A 12,627-nucleotide genomic window follows, 5' to 3' on the forward strand; every position below is an offset into this window, starting at 1 on the left:
TCCTGTCCAAGACATTCAGTAGCTGTCAAAACTACCGGCTATGACCGATATCCACATTGTGCTGTACAAAAGGGCAGAATTCTCACAGAAGAGCAAAAGCTATGAAACAGATGTACTGAAATGATGCCTTTTTAAAATGTTTTTATTCATAACAGTATTACATGGTGTGTTACAGAAATTAATGGAAAATTTCTAAAAATTTGTTGGTTTTCTTTTTTGTTGCTGAATGCATTATACATAAAGTTAAAAATAATGTGTCCGTATATGTTAACAAATGGTCATTATCTGAGGTAAAGTTAAAGTAGGTTTAGAAATGTACTGCAACAGTCATTTTATCTTTCTCATCTTTATTAAAAAAATATGTGTCAGAATGCAGAAATAAAAATGAATGAGAACCACGGAGTAAACATTTTTGCAAAGAAGGTGCCCAGTACGTTATTAGATGAAAGGTTTCGTCAGACACTTGGATGACTACGATCTATCAAAATATCTTTTCATGACAGGTAAAGATCAAGAATCTACGGGGATGATAACAGGATGGCTGGTGGGATTCCCTGGTTTTTAAATTTAAAGTGACAAATTTAGTGCTAGTGAAGGGCGAGGGATTCAACAATTGCACACGCTGGATATTTGAGTTATCTACAAGACTGGTACAGTGCAGAGGCCGCACATTCCTCTCAACTCAACATCTCAATCATAACAAAGACGATCTAATCGGTGACACGACAACTCAGAATTTATTTATCAGTGTTGGTAATGGTATGACAGTGGTCCATGGGGATGGCCCAGCTGTCTCCCATGAAACGCTACAATCCCAGCCTCGTTCCCTCTGCACCTATTTGTTGCAAGAACTACAGAAATGATCCGCTTCCTACAAATACGATGTCAGTGGATCCTCTGAGACATAAATCTCCTCTTTTTCTTTCAATGTTTCACCCCATAACTGGAAATGCACTAACTAGACAGACCCTCAAATGTCTATGATGAATCAACATTGACTTCTCGGTTCCGTACGGAGGACAAAACCAAAGAGAGCTGCTGAGGAAGTAAGTAGCACCACCGTGCAAATTAGGAAAACAGACTTCAAATGTCCTTCAGAAACGTTTTTGCCTCTGCTTTTAATCCTGAAACACTCAATCCACCAGGTTTTATTTCATCTTCTCCAGTTAGAAAACTGACCTTCCTTCTCATGGGAAAATAAGATTCGCTACAAAACTGTTTGCACATGTCTAAGGGATAAGCATCAAACGACTGTGGATGGGGATAAAAGTCTTCTTCTCTGCAGGTTCGTTAGGTCTATTCACAGCTAATTTTTCATTCACATACATTCTGCAACGCACTTTGCTCTAATTTCTCTAATTCAAAATAAAAGATTGGAATCGTGGCGTGAGATTTGGTTGTACATACCAACAATTGCCACCCCAGGTATTATTCTGCCTTCTAAACCATTTTTAGCTTATCATAGAGGTGAAGGAAAAGTAAAATATTTATAACTCCAGGCCTATTTTAACCATGACAAAAATGCAAATCCTAATGTGTCAATTTAAAAACAAAATCTGCACAATAACCCTAAAAACAGATTAATCATTTAATTTCTTTAACCTTTTTTACTTTTTCTATTTTTTCCTTTTTTTCTGTTTTTTCTTTTTTTCTTCTTTTTTTTTCTTTTTTTTTTTCTTTTTCTTTTTAGTGTTAAACCACTAAATTCAATATACTGTAACTGCATAGGAACATCAGGAAAACACATTTGACCTGTATAACAATTCTCTGTAGGGCAAAAATATATAGATTCTTTATGAAAATCATGTGCTAAACATATGAACCCAAACACTGCACTTCTGCTTCATAAATGTAAAAAAACGGAAGTTTCAAATTCTTTCATTCTGTGTGTAAACAGCTCGATGACTTCTATGCAGAGGTTCTGGAATCATAAAGGAATGCCAATGAAATGTGATTTCTCATAAGTGGAGTATGCCTGTGTGAAAAAGCTACGCCATAAAACCATGTGTTCCCATTAACTTCACTAGTTGCTGACAAGCTGACTGCTTTCGGCAAATGCACTTGAGCTTCAGCCCATTATCGTAAGCACGTGAGAAAACGTATGTGATGTGAGAACCACAAACTGGGTTTGCCACACTTCCCAAGCACTGCAACTCGCTACCTTCTCTACTGTGTAATGGCATTAGTAAAAGAATTCTCGTAACATTTATATTTACAAAAAAAAAAACAAAAAAAAAACAAAACTGGCAATTTTCATTCAAACTCCTTAAAGCCATTTCCCCTTAAACATTTAAAGAGTTTAACAGTAAGATTTTTCTTTTTCAAGTTATAAAATAAAAATCCCATTTGATTTTTTTCTGATGTACAAAAAGTGATAAAGATGAACAATTCGATCACAGAATCAGTTCGTTATCCCAAAATCCATGCCACCGCTGTCCCATTTGTAAAGTCTGTTTCATCCGACTTCCCAAACCAGAATCATACCAGTATTATTTGGCAAATGATTTTTTTTTTTTCATCAAAAATGGCACACAGAGAAGAAAACACTTGTCTGCATAGCATTACAGCAGCAAGATATCGAAGAAATAAAAATATTCCTTTTTCTGTACTTTGTTTAGAGTTTCCTAGGAAATACTGAATCTTCCGTCTCTTCCATCGGTGGGACTAGATGTCCTTTCTCTACCCACAACATGAGTATTCAAACAGAAAAGCAGCATTTCTTCCTCACGATGCGCTAGAACTTAAAGGTACATTTGGCAACATTTTCAGTCAGGGTGGATCAACAACAGGGTTTTGTTCTGTGGTTTCAAGTTAAGAACCATTTCCGCAGGAGGCGTTTTGCTCTTGGATCTGTCACTCATACAAAACTACAGAATAAGAAATACCAAAAAAAAAATGACACTGCCAGTGTTTTTCTGTTGTTGCTGTTTAAATATGCCTACACAAGGGAAAAAAAAAAAAAAAAAAAAGAGTCAGGATCAGCCTGATGTAAATGATGATGAAAAACATGTCACCGTGACATAAAAAGTGCCGACTTGTGCCCAAAAGGCTGTTGAATGATAATGCCACTGCTACATACAGATTCTGCTTCTTGCTCAAAAGAAAAGGAATGTTTAACACTCAGTAAATCTCAGATGCTCGTTATTTATACGTGGCATACACAAGACAAGAAATGTTGAAAAGAAGAGCGAGGAGCGAGATTTCCTAGTCTGGATACCCATGAGTTGTGGGGACAGGGCCGGACTCTTGGTGCGCTAAGCAGGGAGCTGTCACTTTGTGCTGCCATAGGGATCTGCCATCGCTTGCCAAAAATTGTCAGGAACGCTCGTAGAGCCAGTCCAGGAGGGCAATCATCTATCCTTGCCAGACAAAATCAATCGGAAAAAAGCATGAGAGCCAAAGGCCTGCCAGGTGGTTGGGTTTCATTCGAGTCTCGGAGCACCGCAAGCCTGTACCAATGCTATTTCTTAGGTCTGTTGATCTGGGCGTAGAGAGGTTCTGCTTCCTGGGGATGATAAAAATAAAATAAGCGGAGATGTCTCCAGACATTTTGAGAGCATTTTCACAACATCTGCTTGAGGACAGCAATACCTCGTGAGTCAAAACCCAAAGGAAGTGTTTGTTTTCTGTGCTGCTTTGAGCGATCGCGGCACCCCAGTTGGGTTGTGAGGGAATTATGACATTATTTCGGGAAAGGCACGCTTACAATCAATTTCCTCTTCCATATTGGCTGTGCACTGATCCTCAGGAGGTATTGCTGGGCATAGACACATGGAGAAATGAAATGATATTTGTACAACTGGGTGTTTTGAAGTTTATGGGCCAGAAATGCAGCTGGCACAAAAGGCTGTGACGTCGGGCTGAGCATCTCACCCAACAGCACAGCTACAGTACTCAGCCGTGGACTTCACACAGCTCATGTAGGAAAACAACTGCAAGAGGAAACTGCTGCAGAAAGCTGAGCTAAGGAAGCTGCGATGGGGTTGAAAATAGCAGCATTTTCAGAGAGATGTGGTGTGTGCTGCCTACAATGAATGAGGAAAGGTGGCTCTGAGCAGTTTGATTAGGGGTCTGCACAGCCATTAGTACAGTTGTTAAAGCAGGGAAGAAAGCACGGTGTTTTTTCTTGGGAACTTCCTAGATGTTGGGGAAAGCAGCTGTATTTTCAGTGCTCCTGCAGAGCTGACACTTGGTGCTTTCTCAATGCTACGTTCATCCTGGCTGCAGTGTGAGGCAAACCAGCCATGGAGCCTTGCAATCCACTCTCCTTCATTTCCAGAAACTAATTTATTAAACTAAGAATGACATCTAAGAAAAGAACAAGACAGGCAAAAAGGCTAATTAATGCCATACTGCATTAACTCTCCACAGGTTGATAAATATTCAAATACCATGCCACAGAGTTGAATTTAACCAAGTTCAAATCAACTCATGCTACAGCAGTATCAGCAAAAGCTGACTTCAAGCAAAATCCTTTGAAGGCTGGCAATGCACCAGGCACTGCAGACCACAGAAATGTCTGGCAGGAGCTGGCACTGGGTGGTAATCGTTGCTGTTGGAGATGCTCCATTCCTAGATGAAGATGCTCCATTTCTGCAGCCTGCAAAGACACTTTGTCCCCATTTCTTACCTACAAGAAACCCTGAGCATTAAGAGAGAACGAGCAAAATGTCTCCGAATGTTTAAATAAAGGCTGCTGAAATTATCCACGGCAAGCGGCGAATACATCTGATGACCTTGAAGAATCAAAGGTAATCAGAAGAGATGAGTGAAAGTAAATAACTGCATCTCACATCCTGTGTGCTGAGCCCACCTATGCCAATTTTCATGTACTGCAGACGTGAAGCGAGAAGAATGATCTATCACTGCCAGTTCTGAGAAAAGCTGTACTAATTAATGTGGGAAGCTGACACACACCAGGTCACTCTTCAGGCACGCACTGAACCTGATGAGATTGCAAAGGGAAGCAACAAGGAAAGAGAAGAAAAGGGGAACAAAGGATGTTGGGTTTTCGAGTGCCTCAGGGAAAATAAAAGCCTTTCGATACATCAGATGTGTTTGCTAGAGGTGTCCTCCAATGTCTGCAAGGTACAGATGCACAGAAAGAACAGGTGCCCCAAGGATCACCTGGCATCACTGGAAGAGGAGTTCATCATTGGCCATCTGCACTTTCAACAGTCCATGAGGGAGACTTTAGAATTACAAGGCTCAACCTTTTATTTATACCCAGTATTTATGTGAACATACACTTTGCGTGGCAACAGCCTTCATTTCTCAATGATTTGAGTAACTTTTCTTCTAATAGATCTGAGTATTTTGAGTGAAAATCGTGCTCTTACATCTTCCTTTAGGTCATCTTCCCATTTAGATACCTTACTTTTCTTGTCAGTGCGTGGGACTTGTTTCCTAATATTATTCTGAGATAATTCATCAGTGCATCTTGACTGCAGCTCACCATTGCAAATGGCATGTGTGAAGAACTGACAGTAATCCTCAATAGAGCAAAAAGAGCAGTAGAAGTCAGAAGAGAAGGAGAGTTGAGATCTGTTGACTTCCCAGACAGCTTCCCACAGCTTCAGGCAGGATGGCTTCCACAAGGATTGTTTGGGAAGCTCTTGGAAGCAGAAATACCCCACTTCCCTTCTTTTTATGCCCTCCACTTAAAAGTCTCAGGAACTATAACTAAAAGTCAGGAGAGCCAAAGTGTTTGCAGAGCTGTTTCACTGACATCTTCTGATTTCTACTTCTATTACTGCACTGGGACAGATCCAAAGGGAAGTAAACAACAACAACAATAAAGGGTCTTTTTTCAGTGAAAAAGAAAAAAGGACCAAATAAGATAGCATACAAGGCTTCCAACTGAGTGTTTTCATTTCTATACGATTGGCCCCAAAGCACTCCTGATGTGCATTCATCAGCCTGCAGGGATAAAATAAGAAGACAAGTGGCAGCATCTGTTTTTGCTGTTAAATTACACTTGAAGGGTTCCATCAACTTTTGGTTATGCAGCTTCTGGTAGATGTTTAACAAGCAAATGTTTTCCTTTGTGTTTGGAAGCTGTTATCAAAGCAGTGTTCACCTACATCCTCACATACCGACATGGCTCCTGTGCTGAACAGTAGCCTTTAAATTAGGACATACTGAAGAAGGAGGATAGGAAATGACAGCTCAGATATCCGTCTGAAGTGGCAGGCTGCAGCAAAGGACCAGAGAAGTGAAAGTGTACATCGCCTCAAGTTAAAACACCCAAATATTTAGGAATCTAAAAGTATGTTGTGCAATGCTGAGCTATGAACTCTCTTGGACTTCACTGCAGAAACAGCTGAAGAGACATTTTTCCATTTGTATGATACATTTACGTATTCCAGAGATGCTTCATGTTTAAAATCTGTTAGTTGTTCCAGTTTTAAGGAACATTTTGCACCACAAACAACACTGTAGCAAGCAGTAAAGATTTGTGGTAGAGTACACTACTGCATGAGATAACGAGGTTCCTAATGGTTTTGAATAACATTATGTATTCACTACAAGTAAAGCTGCATCCAATCTAAAGGTATTAACATCTGGCCCTCAGCAGTCATTGGAGAAATCTCTGACAGATTCAGCATCTACTTGGGCTTGTGTAAGTGAGCTGGCTCACAAAACATAACACAGGACTTGGTTAGGAAGCAGTTCTTTTTACACGGGTAGTCCTTTCATCATTGCGAGGCACCCTGCTATGTGCAAAGCTCCAGGCAAGTTGTACTGAATTGTAGAGGTGAGGCCTGCAGAGATTTCTTTGCCCTTTGCAATAGATTCTCAGCACTGGTGTTACTCCTGGCTGACTGATCAGAAAGGCCAGGCTCAAATGATTGAGTTTCATGAAATAAGAGTGCTGGAACGCCAGCCAAAACAAGAATCTTGTGCTGGGGATGCAAGTGAAGGGAAGCAGGAGTGCAATGCATCTTCTCAATTGCATGCTGATTCAATAAAATAGGACATAGTACACTCGGCAAGCAATATCTAAATATCTTTGGGGATAACATCAGTAATTCCTATTCACCCATTAACAGCCAGTGGCTCATTGTTGCCTATTTTTAATACAGTTAATCTCTATTAGCTGCATAAATATAGCAACCTGCCAGTTAGGGATTGTGGCTGGAGGGTGTCTGCATTCTTACTACAAACCTGCCTGGGAATATCTCCTAGTCCCAAGTATCTAGGAGTTTGGCTACTAGCACCTTAGCAGTCTGTAATTTTAGCATCAAGAAGGATGCTATACATTCACAAACAGAAAAAAACAGTTGAGAACTACTGACAGAGATGAACTCTGCTAAATTTTGGTTGTGGAAAAATAATGAATGGTAGCATAGAAACACGCCTGATATTTCTGGGTTCCCTTCCTAAGAAAATGAAAGCCATTAAATTATACTTTCCATCAATATATCTGTCAGTTCTCCTTAATGACTTCTGAATCCAATAGCCAATTTGAAGCAAATTGTTCAGAAGTCTCAAAGACACTAAATTACCACAAGTGTCCTGAACACCAGTTGCTGTGCAGAAGATAGGGAACTTTTCAGTGACCTCATTACACAGAAAGCTTGGAGAACTCGTTCCCTAATTGAACTGCTGGATTGCCAATAAGCAAGCATACAGGCTTAGCACAACACTTAGTATGTTGTCTCTTGTTCAGAGGAAGAAAGTGGAGAAATGGAAGGCACCTGGCAACTTCAGGTGGGCTTGGAGATATTGGTAGAGCTGAGAAACCAGTGCAAGAACTGGTCATATTAAAATAGAGAGGACAGGGGGAAGTGAGGGGATCGTGAGAGGATCAGTGAGAGGAAGGCATGTTTGTAGGATGCCTCTGCTCACAGAGCAGTCTGGGTTTCTCTGTTTCTTACCCTATTCATATTCCATGGGAACGTGATGATGAATAAACAAGCACAAAAAACGGGTGCTTCCTAAACTGTGATCCATTCCAAGTGCACAACCTATTAACTTTTCTCAAAGGTTCATAATTCTGCTTGGTGCTGTGTCTTCGCGCAGAATAACAGCCCTAGAGCCTAGCGCAAGAATAGGTCACTTGAAGTCATTATGAATTTCTCTCTGGACTCCATTCAGTTCCTTTTGAGATAGATGAAGGATGGCAAAAGATCCTGCAAATACAGCCTGTGATGTCTGAGCACACCCAGATTCCTAGTGCAGCAGAAAGGGGCCAGAAAGTAGCAGCAGGTTGCAGAAGCAGCTCTGTACGACCTCCCGAGGTTGTCTAAATTCTCAGATGAAGCCAGTACTTCGTCCTTAAGTTGTTATTTCTGCCAACTGCATAGTAACAGCCTAGATAAAGACTTACAGCAGTCCGTTCTGGAGCTGGCTGAAATTATTAGGAACATTCATCACGAAGAACAGCTCATGCTCCAAGATGGGAGATGGCAGCGGGCCACCCAAGTCCCACCAAAACCTGATAGACAAATATTCAAATGCACTGTTGCTCTCCTGACAGTGCTGATAGCATCATGAAGGGTGTGACACACTTGGAGGGCTTACAACTGTCTGCACACATTTCAAAGAACAACCAAACAAGCTTTTGGGGAAGATATGTTCCAGCCACAAATGTTTTGAAGGTTTCCTGAGAATCTCTCGTGAATGACTGCCAGAGCAAGTCTTGGACCGGGCAGCATATCGATAGAGCTGTATTTCTTCCAGCATTTGGAGTTACTTTTATTGGGTTAATTTCAGTACCAAATATTCCTTCATCCTCCTTCAGAATTTTCACTCTGTCGCTACCTTGCCTTCAGGAATCAGTTTGTATGGTCCATAAGGAGTGAGACAGCATTTCTGACAACCGACCCCAGCATTCAGAGCATGCTGACTCTTTCCACTCTCTCTTTTCACCACGGTTATCCACTACAAAGTCTAACAACAGCAGCAGGGATTAAATGTAAATCAGCTGAAGATGGCAGTCTTACTATTTACTGTTCTCTCTATCCATCCTCCACACTACTCCTGAACAAAGGGAAAACAACTAGATACAAATCTTGCTATGAATAGCTCTGCAAATAGTCGATGTAATGAAAATCAGACCTGGCTGCTCCTTATCTCCAAACATAAAGGGACAAGCATGTAACTTATCCATAAAATGTCACATTTACCTACACAGAACCCATGGCCATTTGTAGAAGAGCTGTCTGTAAGAATGGCTACTTAGGATAGGATGAGGATCTGGAGAGTGTTAAGATCACAAAAGGAAGAAATGAAATACAGAGAAACGAAGATAGTTATTGGAAGATGCTGGACTACATCTAAGTGAGAATCTGGGGTATCAGAAGGAACCAAGAAACCAAACTGCTAAGGTACACTGAAAGAGCAGGGCACAAAATACTAGGCATGTGAGTACTCTGAATACATCAAGACAAAGTCATACTGCATTGGCACAGCTGATTTCACAGAAACATCAGGAAGTGCATTTGAAATTTCTGAACATAGTACTATGTCTTGCTCCTGAGAGGTCCGTTCATCCGAGCTGTATGCTGAGCTGTTCTTGGTGTGAAGAACCATGTTCTGATAGAGGGAGGTAATCTCCATCTAGCACACAGAATTGGCTTTTAAGCAGACTGTGATTCTTTTGTACTACATGTTTCTCTCCATTATGTTTCTCCCCAAATGCGGGGCTCAATACACAACGCATTAATAAGTCCTGAGCTGATAATTCTCCATGGAGATTAGACTTTCCATTGCTCTGATGATAGCAGGCTTCAGAATTAGATGGGTTGGTTTTACCAAGTGGATTTCCTACAGCCTGCTGCTGGATGGCACTGTGCTGAGGTACAACGATGCCAGTGTAACTTCACTGGAGAGATGCTGTCCTCTTCTTCAGCTTCCTGTTCCTGCCTACAGCTTTTAGGAGTTACTGTGATATGATAATCAGTAGGAGTACTTAACAATTCCTGGAATATATTTCGGAGAATTATATCTAATTTATGCCAGACTCTGTGAGGATTAACAGTAAATATAGAAAAAATATGGAGTCACTGACAAAATACTGTTCTTTAGTTTGCAGGTAAAAGAAAGTCGTTTAGTAAGTATTAAATAAAAACAGAGCAAAAGGAGTCCCTCATTTGGCTGCCTTACGCAGCCGTACGCAGCAGCAGGCTTCAGCTACTGTTTCCAGCTACTTCCAGAGCTGCTGATAGGTAAACGTGCGTGGTTAGCTCACAAATGACGCTAATTATCTTAGCGACAGAAAATGAGGAAGAGATTTTATCATTATTCTCCTTGTGATGAATTCCAGAGTTATCCTATGATAAACCGTAATAAACAAATGCACGTAGGTTTGCAGAGCGTGGGATTCAGCTAGAAGTCAAACCCTCTTTCTTGATCTAAGAAAGAAGTCCTTAACACTACTTTGGCTTCAGCTCCCAAGAGCTGAGCTTTATGTTGGTGAAGCAGAAGAAGGCAGAGATGCCTTCTCTCAGCACCCCATATTATTAAGAGAGAATCTTATTACTCCCAAGTGGATCAAAGCTAAGTTATTGTAAGATATCTTTTCTTAACCACATTTAAGTGTACAAAGTGACTCCTAATGAAACTATTAAGTTTGAGTTGAAACCGATTCCGTAGGCTCAGGGCAAGTAAGTCACTGGTAAACACAGTGTGATTTCTGTAGAAAAATATAAAGGGTTCTACCATTGTTATGGATTTATTCCAGGAGCTCTGTGCTGAAGCACAGAAGCAGTATCAGATCACGTATTTGGCCAATACAAAACACAAATGGCAGACAGGGAGAAGATAATGAAACATATCCTTCAAATAGTAACACAGGAGAGTATTTGGATGGAATAACAATGCTCAGCACTCATAACACTTTGCAGTTTTACTGTCTCTTTGGTAGAACATATATATTGTACTGAAACAAATCACAGAACATCCACCAGTAGCCACGTTTTCCAATGTGTTCTGTAACACAAAAGATGAAAAGATCATCTTTCCCCTCTGTCTAGGTTTCAATAACTTACGTTTGATGAATAATTTTGAAAACATTGGTATGCCAATGCTAATATCACTGATCATAACTTTCAGATGGTTTTAATTTGCAGTTGGGGGTAAAAATATACAAACCCATTTCAATAATTTTAAATGCAAATAATACATGTGCTGCTTCTACTGATTATCACACTGATTTTGAGTAGAGGTGTTCCTGTATCATTACATAATTTTATTTAGTGTTTGTTATGTCTATGGGCAACGTGTCTTATTCCATTTAATATGTTACAACTGACTAAAGGCCAGAATGGGTTTAATAAAAAGTTGTTCTGCATAATACATTGTTAGTAGTGGCTCAGATTCCCTATTGCCCCTTTGAATTCAAACACAAAGTAAAATAAGTCTACATTTCTTTAAAGCATGCAGGCAGCTGAAACACACATATTTGCATAAGCTGCAACACATAGTGAATGGCAAAAGCCATGCAAACCACCGAGCATGAGGAATACACTGTGGATAATGGAGAGGAAAAAAAGGAAGAGATGAAAAGGAAAAAGCAAACCATGCATCCATGAAAGCAATGGTAGGCACTGGTGGAAGAATAAGTGAGCACCTCAGGGTGTAGAGAAAAAAAGGACAGATACCTACCCCAACCTGCGCTATCTAGCTACCGACCTGTGGACTTATAGTATCACCAGTTGGCTCACCAAATGGATCACTGTTGGATGAGGCCTGAGACTCATCAGGCTAGAATACAAGAACATAACACCTTTTTTTCTCAACAATAGAAAGTGAAAAGTCAACATGAGGTTATTTTCATGCTGTGGGCATAACAAGTACATCCTATCTCATGAAAACCAGAAAGTGAGACCTCACCATTGATATGTTCTCAAAAGCCATAAAGCTTTTCTATAGCTGATGCAGGCAGGAAAGGACCATATGTGTCATTTTGTACCTTTGGGTCCTTTTTTGTACAGACTCCTTCTTGCCTTTGGCTTACTTAGGCTCTTATCTGCCTAAGATACCTTGTGATTTAAAGGCACTTCATTTTGATAACATTTCTTGCTTTGGTCCACTGAGTCTAAGGCAAAGAAATACCAAGGGCCAGAACATTGAGGAATGCAACGAGGGAAGCAATTGGGATGCCAGGATGTGCAAGACGATATCAACCATCATTTCTTAACACACAACCTCTCGCATTTCTTTCTGCATCCTCAGCACGCATGTCATTTTACCTTGGACTCCCTTGCCACCAGTAAGTGAATGCTGGTACACTGGATAGTACAGTTAAGGTGTATAACTTTACATATGAACTCTGAGTTTGGTTCCTTGCATGCAATATTAGCACATATCAACAGAAATGCCATGCTGATGTTCCCAGCTATGAAAATCAAACCTGCAAATGCAGCTCCCCTTAAATACCACCCAGACCTGCTAGAACTGTGATCTCTGACACTACCAAACAGCATTTAAGTAACTTCTCTCTTCTGGCTAAAAAGTGCTAATCAGTATATAGAAGCCTTATTGCTACTCACAGCCTCCTGCTCCTCACTTTTGCTTGGGCTTTCAAACCCCTCTTCAAAGAGGTCATCTGCAGCAGGATCGCTGGTATGAGATGCTGATGATTTTGATGGAGAACTCTGTCTGGGTGCAGGGGTCGGAGCT

General features: G+C 40.6%; 1 protein-coding gene across 5 annotated transcripts in view; it reads right to left on the reverse strand.

The window, feature by feature from the left end:
• DAB1 (DAB1, reelin adaptor protein) overlaps window positions 2,438-12,627 on the reverse strand; it is a 124,106-nt gene continuing 113,916 nt past the window's right edge. For 3 of the 5 annotated variants that reach the window (XM_021404377.1, XM_021404376.1, XM_021404378.1), the window contains 3 exons: window positions 12,498-12,625; window positions 11,638-11,709; window positions 2,438-3,505 (listed from right to left, as the gene is read on the reverse strand). In XM_021404377.1, coding sequence (XP_021260052.1) covers window positions 3,461-3,505; window positions 11,638-11,709; window positions 12,498-12,625 — 245 coding nt within the window. In that variant the 3' untranslated portion in view covers window positions 2,438-3,460. Of the gene's footprint in view, window positions 3,506-11,610; window positions 11,710-12,497; window positions 12,626-12,627 lie in introns of all 5 variants that reach the window. The other 2 variants (XM_021404380.1, XM_021404381.1) reach the window with 2 other exon arrangements.

Source organism: Numida meleagris, chromosome 7 (genome assembly GCF_002078875.1).
Source record: "Numida meleagris isolate 19003 breed g44 Domestic line chromosome 7, NumMel1.0, whole genome shotgun sequence".
NCBI lineage: Eukaryota > Metazoa > Chordata > Aves > Galliformes > Numididae > Numida > Numida meleagris.